The 25,977-nt window shown below is 44.4% G+C and overlaps 11 protein-coding genes across 11 annotated transcripts; 6 read left to right on the top strand and 5 right to left on the bottom strand.

Moving 5' to 3' along the window:
- Positions 1-440: 440 nt before the first annotated feature.
- Positions 441-908, bottom strand: L203_105509 (uncharacterized protein; the record flags this gene model as incomplete). The annotated part of the gene is made up of 1 exon (XM_066214876.1): positions 441-908. One exon carries the CDS (start codon positions 906-908, stop codon positions 441-443), a length of 468 nt encoding a protein of 155 aa, XP_066070973.1.
- A 326-nt stretch (positions 909-1,234) lies between these two features.
- Positions 1,235-2,841, top strand: L203_105508 (uncharacterized protein; the record flags this gene model as incomplete). Its single annotated transcript, XM_066214875.1, has 5 exons — positions 1,235-1,257; positions 1,320-1,585; positions 1,632-2,247; positions 2,292-2,630; positions 2,679-2,841. 5 exons carry the CDS (start codon positions 1,235-1,237, stop codon positions 2,839-2,841), a joined length of 1,407 nt encoding a protein of 468 aa, XP_066070972.1.
- Positions 2,842-3,008: 167 nt separating this feature from the next.
- On the top strand, positions 3,009-5,903 carry L203_105507 (uncharacterized protein; the record flags this gene model as incomplete). The annotated part of the gene is made up of 6 exons (XM_066214874.1): positions 3,009-3,969; positions 4,033-4,199; positions 4,255-4,598; positions 4,645-4,943; positions 4,999-5,253; positions 5,314-5,903. 6 exons carry the CDS (start codon positions 3,009-3,011, stop codon positions 5,901-5,903), a joined length of 2,616 nt encoding a protein of 871 aa, XP_066070971.1.
- A 247-nt stretch (positions 5,904-6,150) lies between these two features.
- Positions 6,151-10,116, bottom strand: L203_105506 (uncharacterized protein; the record flags this gene model as incomplete). The annotated part of the gene is made up of 4 exons (XM_066214873.1): positions 6,151-6,851; positions 6,908-8,238; positions 8,295-9,987; positions 10,044-10,116. The coding sequence occupies 4 exons, from the start codon at positions 10,114-10,116 to the stop codon at positions 6,151-6,153; spliced, it is 3,798 nt and encodes a 1,265-aa protein (XP_066070970.1).
- A 440-nt stretch (positions 10,117-10,556) lies between these two features.
- Positions 10,557-11,054, top strand: L203_105505 (uncharacterized protein; the record flags this gene model as incomplete). Its single annotated transcript, XM_066214872.1, has 5 exons — positions 10,557-10,574; positions 10,621-10,638; positions 10,704-10,733; positions 10,808-10,890; positions 10,967-11,054. The coding sequence occupies 5 exons, from the start codon at positions 10,557-10,559 to the stop codon at positions 11,052-11,054; spliced, it is 237 nt and encodes a 78-aa protein (XP_066070969.1).
- A 255-nt stretch (positions 11,055-11,309) lies between these two features.
- Positions 11,310-13,221, top strand: L203_105504 (amino-acid acetyltransferase, mitochondrial; the record flags this gene model as incomplete). Its single annotated transcript, XM_066214871.1, has 3 exons — positions 11,310-11,384; positions 11,433-11,492; positions 11,539-13,221. The coding sequence occupies 3 exons, from the start codon at positions 11,310-11,312 to the stop codon at positions 13,219-13,221; spliced, it is 1,818 nt and encodes a 605-aa protein (XP_066070968.1).
- A 166-nt stretch (positions 13,222-13,387) lies between these two features.
- Positions 13,388-15,081, bottom strand: L203_105503 (argininosuccinate lyase; the record flags this gene model as incomplete). Its single annotated transcript, XM_066214870.1, has 7 exons — positions 13,388-13,711; positions 13,762-13,990; positions 14,035-14,492; positions 14,552-14,695; positions 14,742-14,916; positions 14,965-14,994; positions 15,041-15,081. The coding sequence occupies 7 exons, from the start codon at positions 15,079-15,081 to the stop codon at positions 13,388-13,390; spliced, it is 1,401 nt and encodes a 466-aa protein (XP_066070967.1).
- A 364-nt stretch (positions 15,082-15,445) lies between these two features.
- On the top strand, positions 15,446-16,572 carry L203_105502 (uncharacterized protein; the record flags this gene model as incomplete). The annotated part of the gene is made up of 2 exons (XM_066214869.1): positions 15,446-15,680; positions 15,734-16,572. 2 exons carry the CDS (start codon positions 15,446-15,448, stop codon positions 16,570-16,572), a joined length of 1,074 nt encoding a protein of 357 aa, XP_066070966.1.
- A 165-nt stretch (positions 16,573-16,737) lies between these two features.
- Positions 16,738-18,567, bottom strand: L203_105501 (uncharacterized protein; the record flags this gene model as incomplete). Its single annotated transcript, XM_066214868.1, has 5 exons — positions 16,738-17,018; positions 17,074-17,884; positions 17,934-18,137; positions 18,188-18,295; positions 18,355-18,567. 5 exons carry the CDS (start codon positions 18,565-18,567, stop codon positions 16,738-16,740), a joined length of 1,617 nt encoding a protein of 538 aa, XP_066070965.1.
- A 405-nt stretch (positions 18,568-18,972) lies between these two features.
- Positions 18,973-23,056, top strand: L203_105500 (uncharacterized protein; the record flags this gene model as incomplete). The annotated part of the gene is made up of 12 exons (XM_066214867.1): positions 18,973-19,107; positions 19,162-19,301; positions 19,351-20,258; positions 20,307-21,058; positions 21,108-21,147; positions 21,195-21,290; positions 21,346-21,851; positions 21,910-22,392; positions 22,441-22,516; positions 22,566-22,615; positions 22,678-22,763; positions 22,828-23,056. 12 exons carry the CDS (start codon positions 18,973-18,975, stop codon positions 23,054-23,056), a joined length of 3,501 nt encoding a protein of 1,166 aa, XP_066070964.1.
- Positions 23,057-23,558: 502 nt separating this feature from the next.
- L203_105499 (uncharacterized protein) lies at positions 23,559-25,727 on the bottom strand (the record flags this gene model as incomplete). The annotated part of the gene is made up of 11 exons (XM_066214866.1): positions 23,559-23,874; positions 23,928-24,005; positions 24,058-24,096; positions 24,149-24,359; positions 24,411-24,507; positions 24,561-24,813; positions 24,864-24,916; positions 24,967-25,133; positions 25,190-25,418; positions 25,469-25,521; positions 25,571-25,727. 11 exons carry the CDS (start codon positions 25,725-25,727, stop codon positions 23,559-23,561), a joined length of 1,653 nt encoding a protein of 550 aa, XP_066070963.1.
- Between the last annotated feature and the right edge of the window lie 250 nt (positions 25,728-25,977).

Genomic DNA, 25,977 nt, shown 5'->3' with positions numbered 1-25,977 from the left:
CGGGACGGGTTGCTGTTTAGCCCGTACAAAGCGGTCAAGAGAACCAGAAAAGAGTGCCTATACAAGTATGTAGCTACAGCTGAGGGATGCACAGCAAATAGCGTTGTCAACACGTTGTTCTTGATACATTGTTTCTTGATACATTGTTCTCGATAGTCTGTCGATCTAACTCGTTAATCCAGTGGCATGTAGCGCTGTATAAGCCTCCGATCCCTAAACCCCACGCTTACATTGCGGTCCGTGACACCCCGCTCCCAGCAACTGGGGTAGATACCTGCCCATTCCCAATCAATTATCCCCGAAAGATGGTCGTTGTGGACGAGTATGTTGCATGGTAGGAGGTCGCCATGGGTAACCACCAGCTTGCACCCGGATGCTATCTCCCTCGACAGCATATCCATATCAAAGGTTGATCCTGCCAGCTCCCGCATTACGTCCGGCTATTCGAGTAGTACCGAGGGTGGGCCAGTCCTCAAAAAGCCACGAGCGAGTTTGTCGAGATCAAGACTGGACTCGCACTGGACGATGCCTCTCACCGTTCCATGCTGACCAGAAGGGTCAATCTCGTCTGGGTCTAGGTTGCGCAGCCTGACGATAAACGATCTGATTTCGTCGCAGACCTGGTGCACCTGCTCTACTGTAGCTCCAGCTTGAATATACTCGTTAAGAGTCACACCAGGCAGCTTCTTCATGACGATGATACTGATCCCGCTATGTCGAATGAAGGAGACGGGTGTCGGCACTAGGTCGGGGAAGATCTTGTTCATGATCTCTGTCACCATGTACTCATACTGAGTGACAAACATCCCGTACTTGACTATCAGTACGTCGTTCAACTTTATCACACTGGCATTCTCGAGACCATGGTAAACCGACAGCGCATCTAGTGACGGACTGATAACCACCATCACTGGTGAGTGTGTATGTTGGTACGCGCCTGGACAGAGCACAGAGGGTTATTATGGGTGGCGATGAGATTTCTGTAACTATACTTGATCTGATATTTCGACATGGAACCAGAACAACCTCTTAATCCCACATAATACCGATGGTGGCGGAGCTCTTATTAATAATCATCACTTTTCATCTTTTTTTATTATAAATAATCTTAATCTTGTTTTGACATTTGACTCAAAAATCATCTATAACAAGATGGCGTTTTCTCGCCAAGCCAGGATAATTACTCTCCTGGTCATTGACTCTGTATTCTTTCTCATTGAATTGATTACCGGTTATGCGGTTGGCTCACTTGCCCTTGTTGCTGATTCTTTTCATATGCTGAAGTAAGTCGACTTAGAGAGAGACAAACTGACAGTTAGCGACGTTCTATCTCTCGTAGTGGCTTTGTACACGATTAAGCTGGCTACTGCACCATCATCTGCAGCCAATTCGTATGGTTGGCAACGGGCAGAAGTATTGGGAGCACTCATCAATGGCGTGTTCCTCGTCGCACTTTGCATGTCCATCGGCTTGGAAGCTATTGGCAGGATAGTCGCTCCTCCAGAAATAACTAATCCAAAGTTGATTGTCCTTGTTGGCAGTTTGGGCTTGTTGAGCAACTTTGTCGGCTTGTTTCTCTTTCATGGTAAGCCTTCTTGGCTACTCACTTACTTTTCGCTTATTCAATCAAGAGCACGGTCATTCCCATGGTGGACATTCTCATGGTCCTATCGGTCTCGACAACGGAGAAGAAGAAAACGACACTCTTTCTCGAGAAAATTCTGTCTCTGACCTCTATCAGCATCCTGCTCAAACTCGTGCTCAGGTCATTGAAACGGCCCAGGAATTTGGGTATGGCTCCACCCAAATGGCTAGCTCCTTTGATTCTAGTTTTAGTCCGCATCATCATGGCAAAAGTTTGAGTGCTAGTAGAAGAATTAAACGAGACAGTATCTCTCGTGTTGGTCGACTTGGATCCGCTTCGCATATACCTCCCGCCCCAGGCCAAAACGACACTTTGCCCCCTTTCAACGATTACGCTTCTGGCTCAAGTGCTACTGTCACAGATTCAGTCATAAAGCCATCTAACAATCATGAGCACAGCCTTGATCTTGATTATGCCAATGAACAGACACCCTTGAAGGTGGATCTTGCTAAGGATGCCGGCGATGCTGAAGTCGGGCATTCTCAAGCACACCCACACGGACATGGACATGGATCCATGAATATGCGTGGCGTGTTTTTGCATGTCGTCGGAGATGCCCTAGGCAATGTTGGCGTCATTGCTGCTGGTCTTGTCATTTGGCTGTAAGTCAAGCGCACCAAAAAAAATCCTACTAATGCAATGTCAGCTGCCACGGCAGATGGACGCTTTACTTTGATCCTGCTGTCTCTCTTCTCATCACTTGCATTATTTTCTCTTCAGCCCTGCCGCTTGTCAAATCTGCGTCTTATATCCTTCTTCAAGGCGTTCCTTCCCATGTATCTCTCGATGCTGTCCGCCAGTCAATTGTCGACGTAGATGGAGTAGATTCCGTGCATGAGCTTCACATCTGGCAATTATCTGAGTCAACTGTTGTTGCAAGCGTACACGTGTTGATTGACAGAGAAAGAGACTACATGATCGTTGCTAATGGAATCAGGGAGAAAATGCACGCCCATGGTATCCATAGCGTTACCATACAACCAGAGTAAGCTTCTTTTACGCTCCTGGGATAATGCTCAACACCTAGCGGTAGATTTTATGAGGAGAGCGAACATGGAAATGAAACATGTCGTATTCGATGCCCTCCAGAACAATGCAATGGCGATACTTGTTGTCCTCCTGCGTCGTCTAAACCCGTCAGCGAGGATGGGAATGACCGCCATGATTCTCTTGAGAATCAATCACGGACAAACTAGGTAATATTACATTTGACCCTGTTTGTATACAGATTGAAAAGATAATAGATAGTAGTTGTCTTCTATGTATTAATAAAGTCACGTGATTTACGCGTAACGACAAATGTTTTGACGCGTTTTTTGTGTTTGTCTTTCTTTTTATTTTCATCCAAATATAAAGAATTAAGATGTCCCGTCACAAAGTTGCTTTTTTCTTGCCTCAACCATTGCCTTCGCTCCCTATTGACCCACAGCCAACGCCATCCCCGTTACAGCAAGTCATACAGTCAACTATTCAGACATCAGACTATGACCTCGTCTCAATCTCACTCACAAATGCAAAGTGGCAGGCTCGTTGGGAGAGATTATGCCTACATCCTGTATACGATGACGCAGAGAGCATCACCCCCCAGCGACTTGAACAGCGCGCTGAAGCAAGACGGGCAGTAGAAAAGGAAGCGGATGTGTGGAGGAGAGATGGTGGGCTAAAACGAGAAGAGGTCAATGTATCGCGACTGGAAGAAAGCCAAGGCTTGGTGGCACTTGCAAGCGAATGGTTAGAGATGGACTCGCCTGACGAAGGTATTCGTTTCGACTCGGAACTCGCATTGAGAGCTGAATTCGCTCATGCGCTCTACCTCTCTCTTCCCGTTCTAATTCTCCCTGCTCCATCTCTCGCCAACAGAGCTTACCTAGCATCCTATGCTCGCGCCATTTCCTCATTGCTCCAAATGGGTGGATCGTCTGCCTTGACACAGATCACTATAAGGATTCCTATATCTGACCCTTTGGAACTCATGCATCAAACACCCGCCCCAGGCGCCTTGGCCGCACCCGGCTCTCCATCTCCAATGCCATCCGTACCATCTTATGTGCCAGCTCAAACAGAACAAAAGCACAAACGTCTGTCATCACTCTCGACAAGGCCACAAAGTATGCAAAACCAAATGTCTCTGTTCGCACAGCCAAACTCGAGCACTAATGCGACGGGAGGCGGAGGCAACAATAGAATTGTATCGGGTACGAGTAGTATGATGTCTACGCCTGGTGGAGGAATTGGTACAGCTCAAAATGGAGATCCTAGCTCAACTTGGGAAATGTGGGATTGTATTAGGACGTTGTGTAATTATCACCCCCGACTTTCTGTTGGTAAGCCTTGTCTCTAGCTCTGGCCTGCAGACGGTATCCAGAGAGAAACTAAGAATGATGTAGCTCTGGATTTGACCAATCCGCTTCCACCAAGTGTGGGCGCCCTGGCTAGATGGACGGCGGAGCCTGTCAAGTACATCTGGTTACCTGCCACAAGTTTCATACCCAATACCAAAGGTTACCCAGTACTGAGCAAAGCTTGTCAGGCTTTCATTCGCGGCATGGCCAAGGTATATGATCTCCTGCATGAACTGCTGGATGATAAAGAAACTGAAAAAGTTGTAGCAAAGCCCAACGTACATCCTCTCTCAAACAACTGAGAAAAAACACCCGTCCGGTGGACACAACGCCTACCTGCAGTACGTCCGTCATATAACAAGCACTTCTGGTCCAGGCTCGACCCCACAAAACACACCAGGTGGCCATCCAGCGGCTGCTATGGCTCTGCCTGCAGCCGCTTCTGACAAGTACAAGACTTATTGCGATTACTTGCAAGATCCTCTACAACCTTTAATGGATGATTTGGGGAGTTTAACGTATGATGCATTTGAAAAAGATCCAGTCAAGTACCAGCAATACGAAGCTGCTATCACTCAGGCTTTGATAGAACTTTCTGCCAATAAAAAGCAGTATGTCTTTTACTTGAGTGTTGGAAGAGGTGATGACAGTACCCAGCGTGATAACAGTTGTAGGTGCAGGTCGAGGGCCTCTGGTAGACTGTGCTCTCCGTGCCCTACTACACGCAGGCCGTCAGGCAAATATCTATGCCATCGAAAAGAACACTGCAGCGTTCGTTACACTACAAGAGCGTAAAGAGCTTGAATGGCGCGATAAGGTAAACATTATCCCAGGTGATATGCGTACAGTGGATGTACCGGAAAAATGCGATATCTTAGTTTCGGAACTGCTGGGCAGTTTTGGAGATAATGAACTTAGTCCAGAGTGCTTGGATGGAGCTATGAGGTTGATAAAACGTGGGTTCATCTTACGAAACGAGAAAGAGGAAAAGTTGATCAGGTTAATTCAAAGCGACGGGCGTATCCATCCCTACATCATACACGGCTCATATTGCCCCACTGTCTACAAGCAAACTTTATCAAGAAACTCACAATTGCATTCGTGGCGCATCGGCTCAAGAGACTCCATTTGTAGTGATGATGTCTCAAGTCAATATGATCTCAGGCGATCATTATCTACCAGGCGTGAGCGCCAGATGTGGGGAGAGGATTCAGCAGTGTTGGCAGTTTGTTCATCCCAGACATGATATCACTGTGGACGATAAAGGTAAACCTTTTTTTCATGAGGCTGTCAAGTTTAGCACTGACCCTCCAAACTTGGTTTTAGGCCTACCGTTGACAAACTCACACAACACTCGCGCCTCTACACACACATTTCATATACCCCATGCTGCCACTCTCCACGGCCTTGGTGGCTACTTTGAAGCCCATTTATACGGCGATGTCGGCCTTTCAATCCATCCTGATAACGCTCACGCTGTCTCACCCGACTTATTTTCTTGGTTTCCCCTATTTTTCCCTCTTAAAGAACCACTCTACCTGCCAAGCGGTTGTGAACTACAAGTCAATTTGTGGAGAATGTGTGATGGTAAAGGAAAAAAAGTGTGGTATGAATGGAGTGCGGAAAGTTACCTGCCTGTGGTACAGGCAGTGGCAAATGGCAATACGGTGGTCACAGGGAAAAGAAGTGCAAGCACAGTATCCACGCCTGGCATACAAGGTATCGGCGCCAGTGTCAGCAGCACTGGTGGTCTCGGTGGAGTGAATGGAAGTCAGTCAAGTCCTGTGATGGACGCACAGTTCTCGCCTGGTATAGGTGGCGGGTACGGTTTACAAACAGGAGAACTAGGAAGGGTCAAAATCGGGCAGTCTACTTTGCACAATCCAGGTGGTCTCCATTACTGGATCGGACTTTAATTTTGAAATTGTTTAGAAAGATACTTGTAGTTTGTGTATTGCATAAGCAGATTATTATCGTCATTTAAAGGAACATGTCCATATAGAGGACGTGGATGTGCTTGATGGTGATGTATAATAAGTTTATACATGGAATACATGGGAAAGCGTGTGGGACGCCTAGTGACCTGAGAACATAATAGAGGATACAGCTGAATAAAAGAGACCTGCACCATGCTATGACCTTGTCAAACTATCTCTCATTTTCTCACTCCTTGACAGACCTGATATCTGTGCCCTTCTTCAATGGCGATTGGAACTGAGAGAATGGGTCCCCTGTTTGCTTGTTTGAATGAGGCATTGCATCACTCCACCTTTTTGAAGCCTGTACCTCCAAATGACTACCTTGAGGTACTCTCAAACCAATCGACCTTGAACCCAAAGATCTGCTTCTTAATCTTTGCAAAGTCTGCGTAAGAGGCGGCGGTGTAGGTGAGTGTTCAATTTCGGGCGAATCTTGTGAATAAACACTGCATGGCACATTAATTGAGCCTTTTGACTGTGGAGAAAGAGATCGAAAATCTACGAAAGGAGAGTTGAGATTGGTCATTTGTTCGTCTTGAACTAGCAATCGAGAACGGGAGGAGTTATGACCTTGAGTGTAGCAAAACCGAGAAGATACTCCAATTTTTATATGTTCATGGATTTGGGTTGGCCTGGCACGTGAAGAAGGATCTATTTCAGTCTTTTCTAGTTCCTGTGTCATATGCGCCCTCGTAGATGACCTTATTTCAGTTTTTTCGAGACCTTGTGTAAGCTTGGCACATGAAGAACGCATGTCGAATCTAGACTGTGATGGATTCGTTTCAATTCTGTCGTAGGCAGTAGTCGTTTGTGTAGTCCTAGCTTGAGAACCTTGACCCAGAGGAGGTGGAGAATGCTGTGTATCAACACGATGAAGAGGAGCTTCTTCGTGATACACATAGGCTAATATATGAGCTTTGGGAACACAATCCAGAACTTACGAGTATTACGAGTAACTATAATGGAGGACGTTTGTGTGCAGAGAGGTCGAATCTCTGTTAAAGTTTTATGGCGTCTTAGCGGTGTCGGCGTGACTATAGTACCTTTTCGAGATAAGCTGGCTCTAGATGGCGTTGGATGTGCGGATAATGGCCTGACCTGAGTGGAAGCAGGGACTTGAATGTGACCGTCTTGAGCTAATGATGTTTGTTGAGCTGCTCTCTGTTGGATCGCTTCAACATGTGCTGAGGACGAAATCGAGATTTTTGAACGCGCCGGGGTCTCATTTACCAAGTTTGGGGTGGGGGATGTTTCATTCGAGTCTTGTTGCCTTATCAAACCATTGCGAGCTTGTTTTACTTCTGCGCTTTTCTTCTGCTTGAGCCTTCTTTCTCGTGCCTCTTGCCGCTCCTTTCTACTTTGGATAGCATGTCTGTTAGGCCTAGCCAAGAGATGATTAGTTATCTCCATTCCGTTCATGATATACCGCTCATTGTCAGCAAAACTTGATTTCTGAGACAAACGAACGCTGCGTCCTTGAGTAGACATGAATTCTATGGAGGGCGAAGGCGAGATAAGGGGGTTAATAGGAGAGGCAAAAACATTGATTTCTTCTTGAGGTTTCGGCTGGACTGACCTAGGGATTAGATTAATAATGTTTGATTCAAAGCTATCTTGACGCTGCAGATTGGTAGAATTCTGAGTTGTAACGGGCCTGATGGAATCCTCTTTTACTTTGAACTGTATAGGTATAGGTCGCTTCTTGGTCAACAGAGGCTCAGATCTGAAGTTAAAGCCTAAAACTTCTGTCTCAGCTTCTCTTTCACATTTATTATAGAAATTTATTGTGTTCTCTTGGGAATTACCGGGTACATGAGCGCTATTAGATGGCATTGATATTTTGTTTATACCTTGGCGAGGTCGAATTTGGTGTTGATTACTATCGGCGACGAGGTTCAGTTTGGGGAATTTCGGCACTCTGGCTTTTTTATTTCGGCGTATAGATATGTGCGATCTCATTGAAGGATCCGGCACTATCTCATCCTCTTGCGATTCTACATTTTCGCCATTTGAGTTAGGCAGCTTTCTTCTTAATACGGGTTGCACTATGTTTCTGCGAATCTTGCGACGTATATGATGAATTGGTAAAAGGAGGCTACCAGGGGTTGGGACATTGAACGGACTGGGTTGTTCACGGTAATGTTGAACGAACTCGGAAAATGGTACTGTCCCAAACGAGTGAATAGTAAAACCAGATGGAAGGCGAGCGCATCTTGTGCTGGCAAATCGCCTCCTTCTTTTCGGACGATTGGAATTAACAACCTGGACGTATCTGACTCGTATATGTTCTTAGCATGAGACTGGACATGATTGTTTTAAGCAACTCACTTTTTGATATCAACATGGCACGATTCTGTGCGAGATAATCGTAGCCTTGGAGAGATAGCGTTCTTTGGTGACCTACCTTTTCTTATCTTAGGTCTACCGATTTTAATTTCAGGATTGTATTCGCTGTCGCTCTCCGGTTCACGTTTCCGTCTTTTTTTGCTTAGTATACTAGTAAGCGGAACCATAGGTCCGTGACTGGTCGGGCTAGAATTGTGAAGCCATTCTTCATTCCACAGTTCCGATGTTTCCTTCTCCATCTGCCCCCCAGCATCCTCAATTATGTCATCATAGCGCATTGGGTTCACAAGCTTCAGATGACAGGTAGAAGCGTTGGCTCTTTTATGGGATATGCTCTCTGCATTTTGGGCTGAAGATGTTGGTACTCTCAGCGGTGGAGACAATACTGTTGGACCTTTATATAGAGGGTCAGGCATACCAGCTTTGTAGGTATGTGACCTCCTTTTTCCATAAGTTGTCTTCTTCAGCGTCGAAGTCGAAGGATGGGATACATCACTTTTTTCACTAATGGAATTTCCCAAATGTTCTCTCTCATAAGACAGGTTCCTGAATGACCTAAATACTACAGAGTCATTTTGTGTAGACGGTATCGATTCTAAGGTGGCTTGCTCAGTTGTGGACTGCGGCCCTGTCTCGCTACGCTCTATATTACGCAGAGAGGCAGCAGACTGGGTGTTTGCGGCTGGAATGTAAGAAAAAGGGTCTCGCCATTTTATGCTTGGTGAGTTGCAAGACAAGACCACCGGTCGGACGATAGGGCTTTCCAATGTACTGATTGCTTCATCGTCTTGGGCTTCACAGTAATCATTGTGCTCATCATCTGTCACTTCCTGTTCCTGCTTATTCTCTTCGTAGTCACTACAGACATATGGCTTGCAATGTGACTGCTCAACTCGAGAGCATCTTGTAACAGGACATTGCAAGGAAGGAATAGGATTTTCAACACTCTCTTCACTTTGACATTCAGGCGACGATTGAGGGTACTGATCAGCTGCGGCTGGCAAGGGAATGTATTTATTGCTCTTTTTGCTAATAATCGGGCTTTGAAAGACGTCCATGCATGCCGCAGCTTCAGGAGGCGCCATCATACTTTTTGCACGAAATAAACCAACTTTGCCTCTTATTGAAGAAGAATGACCTTGGACACTAAAAAAGCGATTAATAAGAGATTGCGAACGTCTTGCCGATGTCAAGAGAAAGTGAGGAGTTCGAAGGTCTGTGGGCGGAGGAGATTGTGAAGAAGGGGGAATAGAAAGGCGACGTCGCTTGCGCATAATGGAATCAGGAGTGACAACGTCCCCATCTTCAAGCACATCATAATTGTTTGCGACGGAATGAGGGGCACAATCTTGAAATTCAGTGGTATGCAGAAGCTCTGCTTCTTTCCACAAATCAAGCACATCACTCCCATCTTCCTCTGACGTGACCAGACCAGACTCATCATCATCAATATCCTGCTGTGTAAAGATTTTTGATACAGTATCTGCGCGGGCTACCTTCTTTGTGTCTGTTGCTCTCGAGGCTAGTTTCGGCAACATACTTGTGGCAATCTGAGCCGCATCGATGTGGCCCCGTGCGGCCAGACGAGCTGAAGCTCGCGTTTGTCTGGGAACCGTTTGAGAGGCCGGATACTTTTGAGATTTGGAGACAGCAGTTCTGGAGGTCGCTGGCTCACCTGGATATTGCGCAACGTAAGTGACTAGCTCGAAGCGATAAGACAGAACGATTGACTTTTCTTCGATTTTTGACGAGCGGCCCCCTTCGCTCCTCTTTTGCCACTTGATTTAGCAGTTGCTATAGCCATTACAGCGGCTGTGTCGAGTAAGTCATTTACAACAACGTTGGGCGTGGTCGTTTTCCAGTAAAATCAGTAAAATCAGTAGAGATAAAGTGCAATGGCGCGCATTAGTATCCAAGCGTACCATTACATGACCACTTACATTGAAGCTATCTGTTCAACGCAGATTTACGATATGCACTTGTTGGCTGTTAGTACAGTCAGTAGAAACACTCTAAGGGAATATTCAGTTTATAGCGATGCCATGAAAAGAAAGATGAAAAATACGAAAAGAAAAGAAAAAGAAAAAAATGTCGACGCGACTTGATCGTATTTATTTCCTCTAGAATCGTATTTAATTATATTTTTAATTTCTCTGTTATAATATTTTGAGTTAACTATCAACTACAACTCAAAGCGCATTTCTTCTTCGTTTGCATCGTCTCTGAAGCCCTTGCATCCGCATAATGATTGTAAAAGTCAAGGTGAGTGGGTTACTTTACCCAATGCGTCGTACTAATATGCTTATAGACACTTACCGGCAAAGAGGTGAGCAAATTGAGGTTTGGCAAGGCAGAGAGAACTAAAAGACAAACTGATTGTACGCCGTACAGGTTGACATTGATGTTCAACCCGACATGACGGTACGTCTGGCTGCTCTACTTCAATTCTCTAGCTGTTTCTTTTGCTAACTTGGTGGCATAATCTACAATACTAGATTGGCAAAGTCAAGGAAAAGGTTGAGGAAAAAGCTGGTATACCTCCTGTCCAACAGCGGCTTATCTCTGGCGGCAAAGCCATGTCAGTATCCTAATCTCATTGTATTCTCTATTGTCGTCAAATCTTGCAGATTGCCTATACTAACACCTACATACAGGAATGACGAAAAGACCATCCAAGACTACAAAATCAAAGCTGCCGATGTCATTCACCTTGTACTCGCTCTACGCGGTGGACGGGCATAGAAATGGAGTTGTAAACGAAGGATTGAGTCCCTATGCATCGTTTTGGGCCATTGGAGCATTGTCAGTCTATGTCTTGTCGTGCACATTGTATCTGTTGAAGTTGGAGCAATGCCGAATATAGAACAACTCGGTGACTTTGTATTATCTAGATCGGCCCAGAGTCCGAAAATGACTCGAAAGTTATTAATGAATTTCTACTTTTCACTTTTATCAATTTACATATTCAACCAATATTCGACCAATTTTCAATATTCCATGAAACCTCCCTTACGTCCAGCTGGCTATTATTCAGCCTTTTTGAATTGTGGACAAGCATGTCCAGCTGCAATTGTAAGTTCAAGCTCAAGTACTGGGCAGTTATCAACCGGATTGTTATAGCAATCCAGACTGCAGCATCGCGACTCGACAGTTTTGCAAGAGATTAAGGAAGGAGATAATGTAAGGGATATGCCAACGTACGATGCGCTCATCTCACTCATAATAGGCTTTTATCTTATCCATATTGCAAGCATCACCTTCGACTAGAGACTCTCGTTCTTATCTTTCTTCGTTTGCCCCTTCTGTGCCTACCCAGCCATCTATCACACTGCCTTCTCCAGCTCACGAACACACCCGAAAAGCCACAACCCAAGAGAACCAGCTCGTCAATACCCTCTTGAACCCTGTTATGCGTCGGCCTGCTCTAGTCAAGATACAAGGCCCTTTTACGGATGCCCAGCTTGACTCGATCTGCCGTGGTATGGCCCACCTTCAGAAACTTGGCTTGGTTCCCGTCATTGTGATAGATAGGGATGATCTCCCTCTAACAGATTCTTCAGATAAATTTGAAGCTCAGCGCCAGCGGGCCATTGTCCGACACGAAGTGGAGAGGGTTGTTCATTTCTTGTCTCGACACCGCGCCGCAGCCCGTCCTGTCTTTTCGACCGTGGTAAGGATGGCGGACCCGGGGTCGGTCTCTGCGGAGGCGCAGAAGAACGTGTTTGTGGAAGATGAGGGCTTAGACCATGTGCGTCGGGCGGTGGGAGAAGGAGAAATTCCCGTGTTGCTACCTGTGGCTCTCAATTCGAGTTGTCAAGCGAAACGGATATCGGCTAATCGAATCCTTCTTGCTTTGGTTTCAGCTATGTCAACTGACACATCAGGTTTGGTTGATTTGACCCCAAGAAGGCTCTTGATTATCAATCGAGAAGGAGGCATACCGTCGTATGCTCGGCAAGGTCTACCCCACCTGTATATCAATCTCGCATCAGAATTTTCTTTCATTAATCGTACATTCCAGCCCCAATGGAGAGATACTCATCCCACAGCACTATCCAACTTATCGCTTTCAAATGATTGTCTTGCTCATATGCCTCGCGAGGCTTCTGCTCTCATCGTCTCACACCGTTCACCAGCTGCATTAATCGCCAACCTCATAACCAACAAACCTGCCCACTCTGCTTCCCTTCCTCACGCTCTCCTTATTAGAAGTGAAGGTCGAATCACTCGAGACACACCTACTCTCATAAGGAAGGGTCTACCCGTAAGAGTTTTACGCAGTATGGATGAGGTCGACCAAGGCAAATTGGCCAGTCTTCTTGAAACATCCTTCCAGCGGAAACTGAATTGTCAAAAATTCTATGCCCGCCTCGAAAAGAACTTGGATTTTGTAATTGTCATTGGAGACTATGCCGGTGCGGCGATTTGCACTCTCGAAGGCAAGTCGTTAACCGCTGGTGAATCATTGTCCTACCCATCTGATGATCCTGCGCCCATCTGTTACCTCGACAAATTTGCAGTCCACCCGTCTCACCAAGGTGACGGCACGGTGGACTTCCTCTGGGTTGCTTTACGCGACGAGACATATGGTCTTGGCCAGCTGGACGCTTCTAACCCGTCTACTGGTTCATTACGCGGAGTGGGACGTGGAAGAGATTTGGTTTGGAGGAGCAGAAGCGACAATTCAGTTAATAAGTGGTATCATGAGCGCTCAAGTGGATTCGTAAAGACAGCGGATGGTAAATGGAAGGTGTTTTGGTGTGATGCTGAACAAAGGCTAGAGAAAATTTGGAAAGAAAGGGAATTTGGAGGAGGCAGGCTTGTGAGGGTTATAGAGAGTGAAGAGAAGGGAAGGGTCAAATGGTGGGAGCAGGAGATTGGAGCGATTCCTTCAGCCTGGGTAGCATAAAAAGCTAGGGATAGAGCAAACTCAATCAATTTTTTGTATGGGAGAAATAACTGACATAGACGTCGCTCGTCAAACAACAAAGGTTGTATACTTTATATAATGCATAATTCATGGCACAATGCGACTATTGATATGAGGAATACTAAAAATACTGTTGATTATAATACTACTTTCCAATCCTTTGTCGAGCAACCTCAACTTGTCTCGTGATCATACTCCTCGCAGGTCCTCCTATGGCATTTCTCTTCTCGATACTGTTCTCAAAATTGAAAACATCCATGACTGTCTGATCAAACCTGACGTCGAGTTCTTTCCACTGTTGCATGGACAAGTCAGAAATCTGGCATTTCGTCTTTTCGGCAAGTGCAACAGCACGGCCTGAAATATGATGAGTTTCACGAAAAGGTACGCCTTTTCGGACGAGGTAGTCAGCAATGTCGGTGGCGAGCATGTCCATGGTAAGGGCAGCAGCCATCTTTTCGGGGTTGATCTAGGAGTTCTTAGTTAGTGAATTGTTCTTCAAAAACGAACAATACTTACGGACAAGGTAGCAATAGCACCCTCAGCAATTCTCAACGCCGCGGAGACAGTGTCAACAGCGTCAAACAATGGCTCTTTGTCTTCTTGCAGGTCTTTGTTATAAGTAGAGGGAACGCCCTTAAGAGACATCATGAATCCGGCCATCTGACCAAAGGTTCTGCCAGCCTTTCCTCTCAACAATTCAAGAGAATCGGGGTTTTTCTTTTGAGGCATAATGGAAGAGCCAGTACTAACTAACATCAGCTTATACAAATTGCAAAAACACAGACACACCTATAAGCATCACTAAGCTGAACAAAGCCAAATTCAGCGCTAGAGTAGATAATCAAATCCTCGGCCAGTCGACTCATGTGAATTTGGCACAAACTTGCCCATTGCAGCCATTCAACAATGAAGTCTCGATCCGCAACAGCGTGCATTGAATTTTCGCCGATGCTTTGGAAACTAAGTTCTTTTCTCAAAAGTTCCCTGTCCAAAGAATAAGGATTTCCAGCGAGAGCAGCCGATCCAAGGGGTAGGACAGATATACGAGAGTAGAGTTGACGGAGACGCTCAAGATCGCCAAGAAAAGACTGGGCATGAGAAAGAAGGAAATGAGACCAGCGCACAGGTTGAGCGCGCTGTAGGTGGGTGTAGCCAGGAAGGATAGCGTCAACTTCTTTCTCTGCGCGAGATACCATGACGTTAAGGAGGTCTTTCAAGTAAGTCTCGACTTGAGTAGTCTCCTTCATCTATACCGAGGGAGTTCCTTGTGAGTAATAGCCTTAAATATTAAAGTATGACAACCCACTAGCCAAATACGCATATCAGTAGCAACCTGGTCATTCCTGCTTCGACCGGTGTGAAGCTTCCCACCGATATCCTTGCCAATGATCTCACTAAGACGCCGTTCGTTGGCAGTGTGAATGTCTTCATCGTCACTCTGAATGACAAACTATTTTAAGGTTGGACTTAGTTTGCCATAGCTGGTTGATACTCGCCTTGTTCTCAGCCCATTCAGACTCAACGACCTTGAGTCCTCTCTCTATCTCCTTTTGCTCATGCTCATTCAGGATACCAGCTTTAAGCAAGGCTTTGGAAAAGGCAATCGAACCTTTGACATCTGCAGCGAACATACGTTTGTCATACTTGAGAGACTGATTAAACTCGTGCATCCTGCAAGGAAATAAGCAAAAGAAAAAAAGACAAGCTATATGTACCTACAATGGGTCAGTAGACCCAGTGAATCGACCGCTGAAATCTCGTCAGCGATATATAAAAAGTGCATAAAACAGCCTACCCCCAAAGTTTTCGTTTTGTAAAGTCTTGTTCAGAGGACATTCTTGAAGCTTGAAATTATTCCAATTATATATAGATAGCTGCAAAGCTACTTGGTTTCAAGTCAAAAGAAAAGAAGAAAAGGAAAGACAGATTTCTCAGTAAAATAATTTTTCACTGACTTTTTCGCAAAGATTGGACTCGAGAATTAATATAAACATTACGTAATTGTAGATAAGCGGCTAGTTTTCTACTTAATAAAGAATCTACGAAACTGACAGTACACATTGTTGTAACACCACACAAACATTCAAGGAAGTGAAAAACTGACGAAGTGAAATTAGCTGCAAGATCTGCGTGAAGTGATCGCCAGTGGATGCCAGAATTTTCTAATTGAAGCGTCCATGGTCACCGCCACTTGCTCACAATGGACCGCTTCACCAGGTCTTCTCGGCGAAGGTCATCCAATCCATCAAAACACATGCAGCAGCGGGGAGAGTCTGAAGATACAAGACGTTCGAGCTTCGTATCAACCGCTGTCTCAGGCTCACTTGATTTTGAAGGATTGAGTGATTGGGAGAAGGAAAGTGATGATTGGGAAAATAATGAGATGGCAACTGATAGGAAAAGAAAAGAACCAATGAGTCCTGTTGCGGTCATCTGTAAGTCGACCAAAAGCAGCTTATAATGTCTTAATTGCTTACATTTCAAGTAGTATATATGGTTGGGTTTTACCTTGCCTTTCAAATACTCACCCGTTCAGACGAAATGGAGATTCTAGCACCAGCTTCGTCCATCTCTCAGACATATCCTCCATCAATGAATATAGATGCTTCTCAATATCATCTTCCATATCACATGGCTCCGGTACCGAAGCTCATGCCTGAAGAAGCCTCCTCAACAACTTCCTATTGGCATGTCTTATTTGGTTATGTCATGTTCTCCGTCTACTTCATCATCACGCTCTTGACTATTCCAGTTCCATTATTGTTCAATACAGCGTATATCATCCGTCAGGTCTTATCAGTCATTTTTTCTCCATTCACAGCCTCGCTCTGGTTATTGCTCCGATTATTTGTCCTTCGCCCTATGCGGATTGTCAAAAATGTGCTTGACACGTTTTATCCAGCTATCATGTTTGTTGGATGTATTTTAGGAGTAGGCGTCTTCATGGGAGCAGCTGCTGGATGGGTGGGCAATACGTTGCTGAGATGGTATACGGGATGGAAAAGGAAAGAACCTAAGTCAAGTAGGTCAAGACGACCAAAATCATCAAGTCGAGCGTTATCAAAGAAGAGCTCAAATGAATTGCCTCACTACAAACGCCGTTGTTCAAAAACATCTCTAGCCCGACAAAAAGATTCTACGCCTCTGAACAGAGTGACTGAATATAGTTGCTCACCTGACGACTATGTAGTTTGCGATACGACGACTCTATTTGAGAATCGCCTCAATAAGAGTAAGGATGGGCGTGATTTTGAGGGGAGAAGTACGGCGAGACAATCCCCAGTAGGCAGGATTAAGACAAGAGCCAACAAAGACGATTCAAAATAATGAACTGATGATGTGTTATGAGTAACTTGTGGCTCGAATATTCCAAGTTCCAAAAATTTCACACGGATTTGTGATATGCACAACTATGGCACAGTTAGTTTGCAAAAAATGTAGATTTAAATGTATGCTTGGTTGTCTTTTGGAATACACGATTCATTGGAGCCTTCAAAACATCATTTTCGCATTCTTGTACATCCCCAGCATGACATTTCCACCATCTCGAACCTTCGTCCTTTCCAAAACTTCTTTACCTCCAAACTGTTTCAAGAAGTCGCCATGGCTATAGATTTTGACTTCGCGTCGACGGAAACCCTTTACCCCTACCGAATGTGAGAAGAAGTCTCTCTCAAAATTGGATGATGATGGAGGAGGTAAAGATATGGATGACGGGGTGATAATAGGAGAGTTCATAATGACGGAATATACATCTCTAAAGTGCTCAAAGTCTGTTCTTTCATCAACGTCCCACAATCATACTAACCCCAAGGAAAAGAGACTTACCTGTAGGAAAGAAAATATCGAAGTACCCCTGCTTCACCAAGAATGTTTCACAAGACACCATGCTCTTTCCGTATCTTGTTTGCACTACAGGTCCATTCCGACCGTCTAGAGCATCCGGGAGCTCATTGAAGTCAGCAATCAAGAGCCGATGTCCTGGTAAAATTTCTCTCAGCTTCTCTGCAAAAAGTATCGCTTTTGTGGGTATGTAATCGGGCTTAGTGAGGTTGGGAGCGAAAGGCAAGGCGGCATACAACCTACGCAGCTTTTGAGACCAAATCAAAGGGCCTGAGAGCGGTGGAAGGGTCGACGGAGATGGAGGAATCAGATGTCTGTAAGACATTACACGAGCAATAAGAGGATCTATGAGTGGTTCGTACAAGAGTGAAAAATCGCCAGAAGCATCAATCCCAACAACAGCTTGACACGGTCTCAACGAATCGATCTCATATCGAACCATGTCATGGGCGAAATTATCGAAAACTTCAAGAGCGACGACAAAGCATGGTTGATTATCTCCACCCATCCCATCCCATTTAAAAAAGTCCTTGTTCAAAACTTGTACTTTTTTACCAAACCCTTCTCTTTCCACTCTTTCTTTCTGTCCCTTCGCAAGCGCCGCACTGATCTCCACGATCCGATATTGGGTGCGAGCATAGATTTGTGGATGATAATCCCGTAGATAAGTGAGCGAATCGACCATGAAAGACCCATTGCCAGCGCCGATTTCATAAATAATCAGAGGCTCAGAGGGAAAGTGGTTCAACTTGTATGATTGGAGAATGGCCATGATTAAGGAGCGAGCATAGTAAGGCTGCATGTAATCTCAGCAATTTCTCGTAAAGGTAATGCAAAGGAAAAACCTTGAAGAGTTCCGTAGGCGTATGCCAAACTTGCCTGCCTAGCCCTCCTTGAGGACCGTTCATGGATTCAATGCCATACTCCTTCTCATACCTTTCCGCAACAGCCTCTTGGAAATGAGCCTGGTTTCCAAATGATGAGAAATCAAAACCTTCTTTGGGCAGCGTAAATATTGTGGCATTTTTCGAAAAGTAGCCATAATTTGGCTAATCGTGAATTAGCAATACGAGGTTTTGACGACGGAAGCACAACCTACATTGTACAGACTGTCGTCTATAAAATCTCTGACAAGCATCTTTACGCGCTTAGGTGGCTCCTTCCTAGAGACTAGATCCGCAGCTGTGACTCTTCTCCAGTTGACATGCTATATTGTAAATGAGTCAGATCCGTTATGAGCAGTTCTCTTCTTGTTTATACACTCACATCATGATCAGGTTCCTGTTCAAAATCAATTGAAGTATTATAGTTGAATTTGTCCTCGTTGCGTTTTGTTGTAGTTGTGGATGAAGAAGAATGCCGAAGGATCAATACCGGAGAGCGAGCGAGCGAAGGAGCCAAAAAGGTAGCGATAGGAAGATTTCTGATCAGAAGTCGGGTCGCATGAGACTTCTTTCCAACAAGATAAAGAGTTGCCATTCTTATCACTATTTAAAAACTTTAAGAAAGAGAGGGTTGCCTTCATACATTGTGTCAACAAATTGGCGGCGCTGGCCGCTTTCAATTTTGGAAAAAAAAGTTCCGTCAGTCACGTCCAGTCAGCCAGTTCAATGTTCCGTCGCGCCTATTTTATTGGTCTTCCTACTTTTCATCACGCATTTTATGTTGCAATTTGAAAAAGTATAAGAAGATATTTTTTTTCAAGATTTTATCGTGAACTGGGAGTTTGAGATGAGCTGAAGGAACTGTGACTACGGTAAGCATTGTTCAAGGTTTTGCATCGTCCGACGCAACAGGCTGAATGTTATGTGTATAATTTCGGATTAGATCTCTACTTACCTTGTATCGGAAGCGTGAAAGCGCAGTAAAGCTCACGAAAGCCCAATGATACATCACGGCTCCTCACATTTGATGACACCAATATCAGATGCGGGATCACCAATGCCTTTTGATGGGAAGAAAAAGATCAATGAGGTGGCAAATGTTGACTATCCTGGAACAAATCGCAAAGACAGTGTCGTGCGTAGCTTTTTTATAGAAGTTTGTAACAGCTGATTGTTATGGAATGTTCAGAGAACAACTGAGCAGCTAACGGCAATGCTATTAAGGTATCTGGATGAAAAGGATGAGTTAAAAGATAAGAAATTCGAGATTGCGACAAGACAAAGCAATGAAGTAGATGATTTTGATATGGATTGGGTTGAAGAGAAGCTGTAAGTATTGATACAATCTTAGCTATCGCACTATTTACGATGAAATCAGCATCTTTGTCAATAAACGCGTTAGTGAGATTAGAGCTGCTTTGGTTGTCAAGCAGGCTGGCTCTTCGTCAACACCTCCAACAGCACCGCGGCAGTTTGATACTGTTTCAATAGCTTCCGAACCACAATCTTTTTTTCAGACACGTCCTGCTGCATCAAAGAATTACTCAACGCCCACCACTGCTGGGCATTCACAATACAATCAAGCCTCAAATCAATGGAACACCAATGAGCGAAAAGCCTTGTCTAGCGATGATTTTACGCAGAATATTCCAGTGATCGACTCATCTCGGTCCCATAGGATAAGCAGTAATGCCTTTGTTGTGAGCCCACCACGGCTAAGCAAGCCCAGACGTCAAGCTACATCTGACGATATGGACATTGTGATGGTTGAGGAAGGATTTTTGGATGATAATGAAGAGCTTGTACCACCTTCTACCCCTCCTCGTCCAGTCTCCACTTCTTCCTTATCTTTAGCCAACAACCCTTCACAGCTTGGTATCCAAATCAAACCACCACCTGTACCGGATCCAAACATACCGGATGATGCTTATTTTGATGATCATTACTTTGAAATATTCTCGTCGCCTGTTCAAGTACGTTGTAATCGGACCTCTCCTATAAGTTTAGAGTCTTCATCGCCTCAACCTATTGACTCGCCTCCGAAAAAGATGACACCGGCTTCAAAACAGACACAATCTTCAACCTCTTCCAAGGCTCCAATACCGAAAGAAAAAGTTGAAGATTTAGAAGAGCAACATTTGTGGACTCGGGAAGTCAACCAAAAACTGAAGCAGGTCTTTCAGTTGCCAAATTTTAGAAAACATCAAAAAGAGGCAATCAATGAAACCATGGCAGGAAAGGATGTTTTTGTCCTGATGCCCACTGGCGGAGGAAAGAGTCTTACGTGTAAGTGTCATTGAGATACATATTGTCGGTTTACTGACTTTAGATCAGATCAATTGCCAGCCGTCTGCTCTACTGGTAAAACACGCGGCGTCACATTCGTAGTCTCTCCTCTACTATCCCTCATCAATGACCAGACTCGCCATCTACTTAGCAAAGGCATCCCAGCCATTGCTTATACAGGTGACCTTTCAGCGGCTGATAAACGCTTGGCACATCATGAGCTGTTACAAGAGCCACCAGCCACGAAAATTGTTTATGTCACTCCGGAGATGATGTCTATGGGTGGACAAATTAAGTCTATCATGAAAGAGTTGCTGACAAAAAAGCTGTTGGCAAGGTTTGTCATTGATGAAGCTCATTGTGTCAGTCAGTGGGGTCATGATTTCCGAGCAGATTATCTCAAGCTTGGAGAAATACGGCAAGATTATCCTGGTGTGCCGATTATGGCCTTAACCGCTACAGCTCAAAATAAAGTTCAGGAAGACATTATTCGCTCTCTTCGTATTGAGGGATGTGTATGCTTGCGCCAATCCTTCAATCGTCCTAATTTACTTTATGAAGTACGCCGCAAACCCAACAATGTTATAACGGAGATTGTCATGTTCATCAAAGAGATGGGAAAGAACGCAAGTGGCATAATATACTGTAACTCGAGAAATAATTGCGAAAATTTGGCAAAAGAATTGAGAGAAAAGCATGGACTAGAAGCACATCATTATCATGCAGGTATGAGCAAAGGAGATAGAAAGAAAACTCAAGAGGGATGGCAAGAACACAAATTTGAGATCATTGTGGCAACTGTGAGTAGCTATGTTAAAACAAGAATCTTAAGCTGAGTAATGTGTTTAGATTGCCTTTGGTATGGGCATTGATAAGCCCGATGTGCGATGTAAGCTGAATTTATCATCTATGGTGCATGTTGACAAGATTATATAGTCGTAATCCATCACCATTTACCTAGATCACTCGAAGGCTACTATCAGGAAACCGGTCGAGCTGGTCGAGATGGGCAACCATCTAAGTGCATTCTATGTGAGTTTTATAAGTCAAATGTCAATTCTAGCTCATTTGTTGTTCTCATGTGCAGATTATGCATGGAAAGATGGTAGAAATGTCCTTGGTCAAATTGCTAAAGAGAAAGGCCTCTCTTGGGAGCAAAAAGAACGACAAAAAGCAAGTATGCAAGAAGTCCTGCGCTATTGTAACAACAACGTCGATTGTCGTCGCTCTCAAGTCCTTGCGTTCTTTAATGAAACCTTTGATCCTTCATACTGTAATCAGGGGTGTGATGTGTGCAGAGGACGCAGCAACTGCACTGTTCGGAAAGAAGACGTTACGGAAGATGCTCGCAAAATAGTCAAGATGATTAAAGCATTTGGCTCAGACAAGATCACAATAATCAACGCTGCAGAATGTTTTAGAGGTTTCGTGGGCAATTCAGGCAAAGGTCTAGACAGAAATCCATATTTTGCGGCAGGCGAAACTTGGGATAGAAACGAAGCAGAGAGGCTGATTCAAATGCTCGTTCTAGAGGAGGCATTGGAGGAATACTTAAAGCCTGCAGCGGGAGGCTGGATGAACGCCTACTTAAAAGTAAGTTAAGCTTTAACAACAATTGGTTACATATTGCTAAATCCGATTTGCGACTTAGCTGGGTAAAAACAGTCTTAGATATCTCGACGGTACTGCGAGACTCAATATGAATTTTAGTGAAACCCCTACTGCCAAGGCCAACAAACCCCCAAGCAAACGTCAGCCTACCAAGCGTCAATCTTCTAAAGCTTCCAATAGTGGTCAAGCTCTTGCTGCAACAGGAAGTGTCAATCCGGTTGCTCGCAAGCGATCTCTTCAGCAACTTAGGGCAGAGGAGGCCGAATTCGACAATTCTCGATGGGGTGACACTGATGATGAGTATGAACCTTCCAACAATAATGATCCAATTGTGGCGAGTGGGGATGAGACGGAGATTGATGTAAGAATCGCTTCAAAGAGAAGAAGATTGGACGAGCCTGAGAGACAGGCAATGCAATCGAAAACAACTAAGGCACCGAAAACGAGAATAAATACCAAAATCAAAGACGATAGCGCTGCTATAGAGCAATGTTTAAAAGCATTGGAAAAGATGCGTGATCAAGTAAGCTGTTTTTTGGTGTGTTGCTACGCACTTACTGGATTGAACAAGGTCACTGTCAAAAGTAGATCACCACTTATCTTTCCCGACGAGTTATTGCAGATGATCGCCGCTTTGATGCCCACAAGTGAATTGATTTGAATTGTGCCTTTTCGTAGTGAGCTGATTTGGATTAGATGAAATCAGATTGAAAGAGATTGAAGGAATGACGCCTCAACTTCTAAAGGTCAGCGATCCTAGACTCTATTCTAGCAGTAGTATTACACAAACTGATTGCTTTGTCTACAGGCTTACTCAACTAAAATATTAGGAATTTGTATCAAATTTCGGCCTAATATCCAGGTGATAGCTCCGACTGCAAATCCTCACAATAAGTAAGCTGTCACAATGACATAATTATAGTAATGGAGATAGATACTAATTTTACATTCATCACAGTATAGCGTCAGTTGCTCAGCAAATACAGCAGTACGCATATGAGCCTCCTCTTTTGCCTCAAGCTTCATCATTTGATGCTGTTACACCATCAACCACTAACAACGCACTTTCAAAAAGGATGAGATCAGTTAAATCTACATCTTCCAATGATCTAACAACCCCTTTAGCAATTACTAGACGACCAGTTTTGGCATCAAAAGGTAGTAATGTTAGGAAGGATAAGTTTTGAAGCCATGACCTCTATAGATCCAGTCGGCTTTCAATAAGTTGTAATTCTATCACACCTGCCAAAAGTCGAGCTATTTGTTTATATTGCCACTAGCATTATGGGATACAGTGCATGGGAATGCATTTTGCGGAATATAATTCTGTGACAACTGAGAATGGCTAATGGATACATCGTTTGTGTTACCACTCACTGTATAGTCTTGGCGAAAAAAACCATATAGGTTACTTTTTTGAAACAATCGTTTGAAATAATGCACAAGACGGAGACCAAACGAGAGATTTTGATGACTGAATGCTTATTCTTGTAGTATGAAATTCATGCCATCTCATGATAAATAAGATGTGACACATATGTGTAGATAACCCGTGTTTTTATCTTGGTTTAGTGCTATCATAAATTTCCAAATATATAAATGTCCATGACAGCTCCTGATCGAGTTTGCAGGTTGCTCTCTTTGGCCACTAGAATGGCTCAAGATTCAAATCAATCAGCGACATCGTGATCACAGCCGCCTGCGAACTTGTGATATTGGAACGTTGTTGTTTGTCTGGTGCTTGGAGCTATTGTCAGTAGCCATTGGTACTGTAGCTAAATCGAGAGCAGTTTTGCCTGCGCTTGATGAGCCGGGTACATCTGTTCGAGCGGAAAGTTGAATGGTACCGTTGTCAGCATTGGTGGTCATATAGACGTTCTTGAGGAAAGAGTCTCCGAGAAGCCATGTAACGTCATCTTTGATTGTACCAGCCGACAAAGAAGAGAGGCATTCGCCTTTGAGATCAGGAGTCAGAGGCTGAAAAATCAAGTCACGAACGTCAATCCTAATGGCAAGTTTAGCAAAAAAAAAAACGGGTGCGAATCAAAAGACTCGTACTGAAAGGCAATTTTTCCAAAAGTCATGGTGACCATTTGATTTATTGTGCAGGGGACTGAAAACATGCCGTTTCCAATACTTTTAATCAAGGTCAGCTAGAATACCGTTGCTAAAAGCAGCTTGAAATTACTCAGCAGCACCCCGTATCTGCTTATGAAAAGCGATGGCACTAACAAATTTTCAATTTTCCATTATATATTGCAAGCAGAAAGTGTACTTACTCAGCTTCGGGAGCGATCATTAGAGAGGTGCCGGTGTCCAAAATGGCTTGGCGGCCAGTCACTATATCATGTCCATCCACTGTCACTGCCGCCATCTCAACTTGCCAGAAGCCATCAGAGGAAGAAAGTCGGAGGGTTTGGGTAGTGGAAGCATCAATTTTTGCCTTGTCTGCTTGTCCAAAAACGAGTTCGCCGTTGTTGATACCATCATCTATAAACAGTTCATAAGCATATCATATTTATCGTTGACAGAGCGACGTACTGACTCGACCCAACGCAATACCAAGGATTGTATTTTTCAAAATACCAGCAGATTGAAGGGACTCAATGGGGGTGGGGACGCCCTGGTTCGACAATTTCTACAATTGTAGAATGTCAATCTCAACCGTTCAAGTGGTGAAAAACAACGCACACCCAAAGCCAAGCCCATCAAACCATCAAAAGGAACGTTGGATGCAGAGAATTGTACAGACTCCTGGAGTGTTACTCCCATGGAATGGTTGTTAAGTGTCATCCCGGCAATAATCATCGTATCAGCTGCCAAGACACCAGAAACAGCGCCGGAGCCATAGGTAACTTGGAACTGCCTGTTGATACCTCGAAAGGTCGAGCTAACATCATCACCGAGGGCAGTGTGTTTACCACATCTTTGCTGGCCGCATTTGCTAAACTTGAGGATAAACTTGAGAAGAGGATAAGGAATTGGCAAACATACGTAGAAGGAACCCAAGTGTCGGCACTGCCGGTATCCATAAGCATCAAGAAGGTCTAGTATGTGTTCAGTCACCAAGAATTCCGTTAAGAGCAGAGGCGCTCACTTGACAGGGAGTGCCGATTTGAATTTCACAAAGATACCCAATGTCGTTCGACTCAATAATGTAGTTGAGGCCACCCTGGATAAGTTTGCTACTGGAGTTGGTGAGTATGTTCCTGTTCAAAGCATCAATGGCAGCTTGGCTGAAGCCGTCGACATTAGACCCAGATGCTGTCTAGGGTAAGTATACCTTCAAGAGTGCAGGGTCGCGAAAAGTAAAGGCTTACCAGCAACAGTAGCTGTTGGCCGAGCAACGGCTGCCGCATTCGTAGCAAATCCGCTGTTTGACTGTTTCACCTCTTCAGAAGAAGTTGTCGTGTTCGCAGCTTTATAGTTATCGTGATGCGAAAAGGCCCGCCTTTCTTGTCCGTTGAACTTTGGAACAATCTTTTCAGGTGATACTAGAGGAATCCAAGTCTTCTTGTCTAGTTTAGGATTGTCTTGAATCAGCTGCCTCTGGAAAAGCTGTCAGTAATGTCGTGTTACAAGTTCGCTCGCTGGCATACTCGTTGTATAGTTCGTTTGAGGAAGAAATCATCTTTGGGTTGCGGAAGACGTTCTATGGTTGAATCAGCGTGGGGCATACAAAAGGGTTTTCTTCAACTTACTGAAACGATATAGTCGCTTGACGGCAGCTTGATGATGACGCTCGTAGGCTTCCACAGGGTGTTCACTATTTCTAATTGTGGGTATCTTTCTAAGTTTCAAACGGTATATGGGCACTGGTTCAACAGGTACTGCTGCAGCTTGTGAGGCAAGGGTCATAAAAAGAGTGAATAAGGGTAAGTAAGATAAGCAAACCATAGTAAGAGCCAGCCAAAGCAGAGATGAAAAAAGAGAGTTCGCTGTTTGGCATTGAAAAGAAGGGAGTCAAAGATCGAGTGTAGGATTCCAGAAACGTGTAGGGAATCGGGTGAGAATACAAGATGATTCGCACCAGCGTATATAATCCTCAAACTGAAGTTGAAATGCCGGAACTAGATCATTGTAGAGCCCTGAAACCAAAAATCATCGA

Source organism: Cryptococcus depauperatus, chromosome 7 (assembly GCF_001720195.1).
Source record: "Cryptococcus depauperatus CBS 7841 chromosome 7, complete sequence".
NCBI lineage: Eukaryota > Fungi > Basidiomycota > Tremellomycetes > Tremellales > Cryptococcaceae > Cryptococcus > Cryptococcus depauperatus.
Note: the sequence above shows the minus strand (reverse complement) of the source record. Positions and strands in the feature narration are given on the sequence as shown.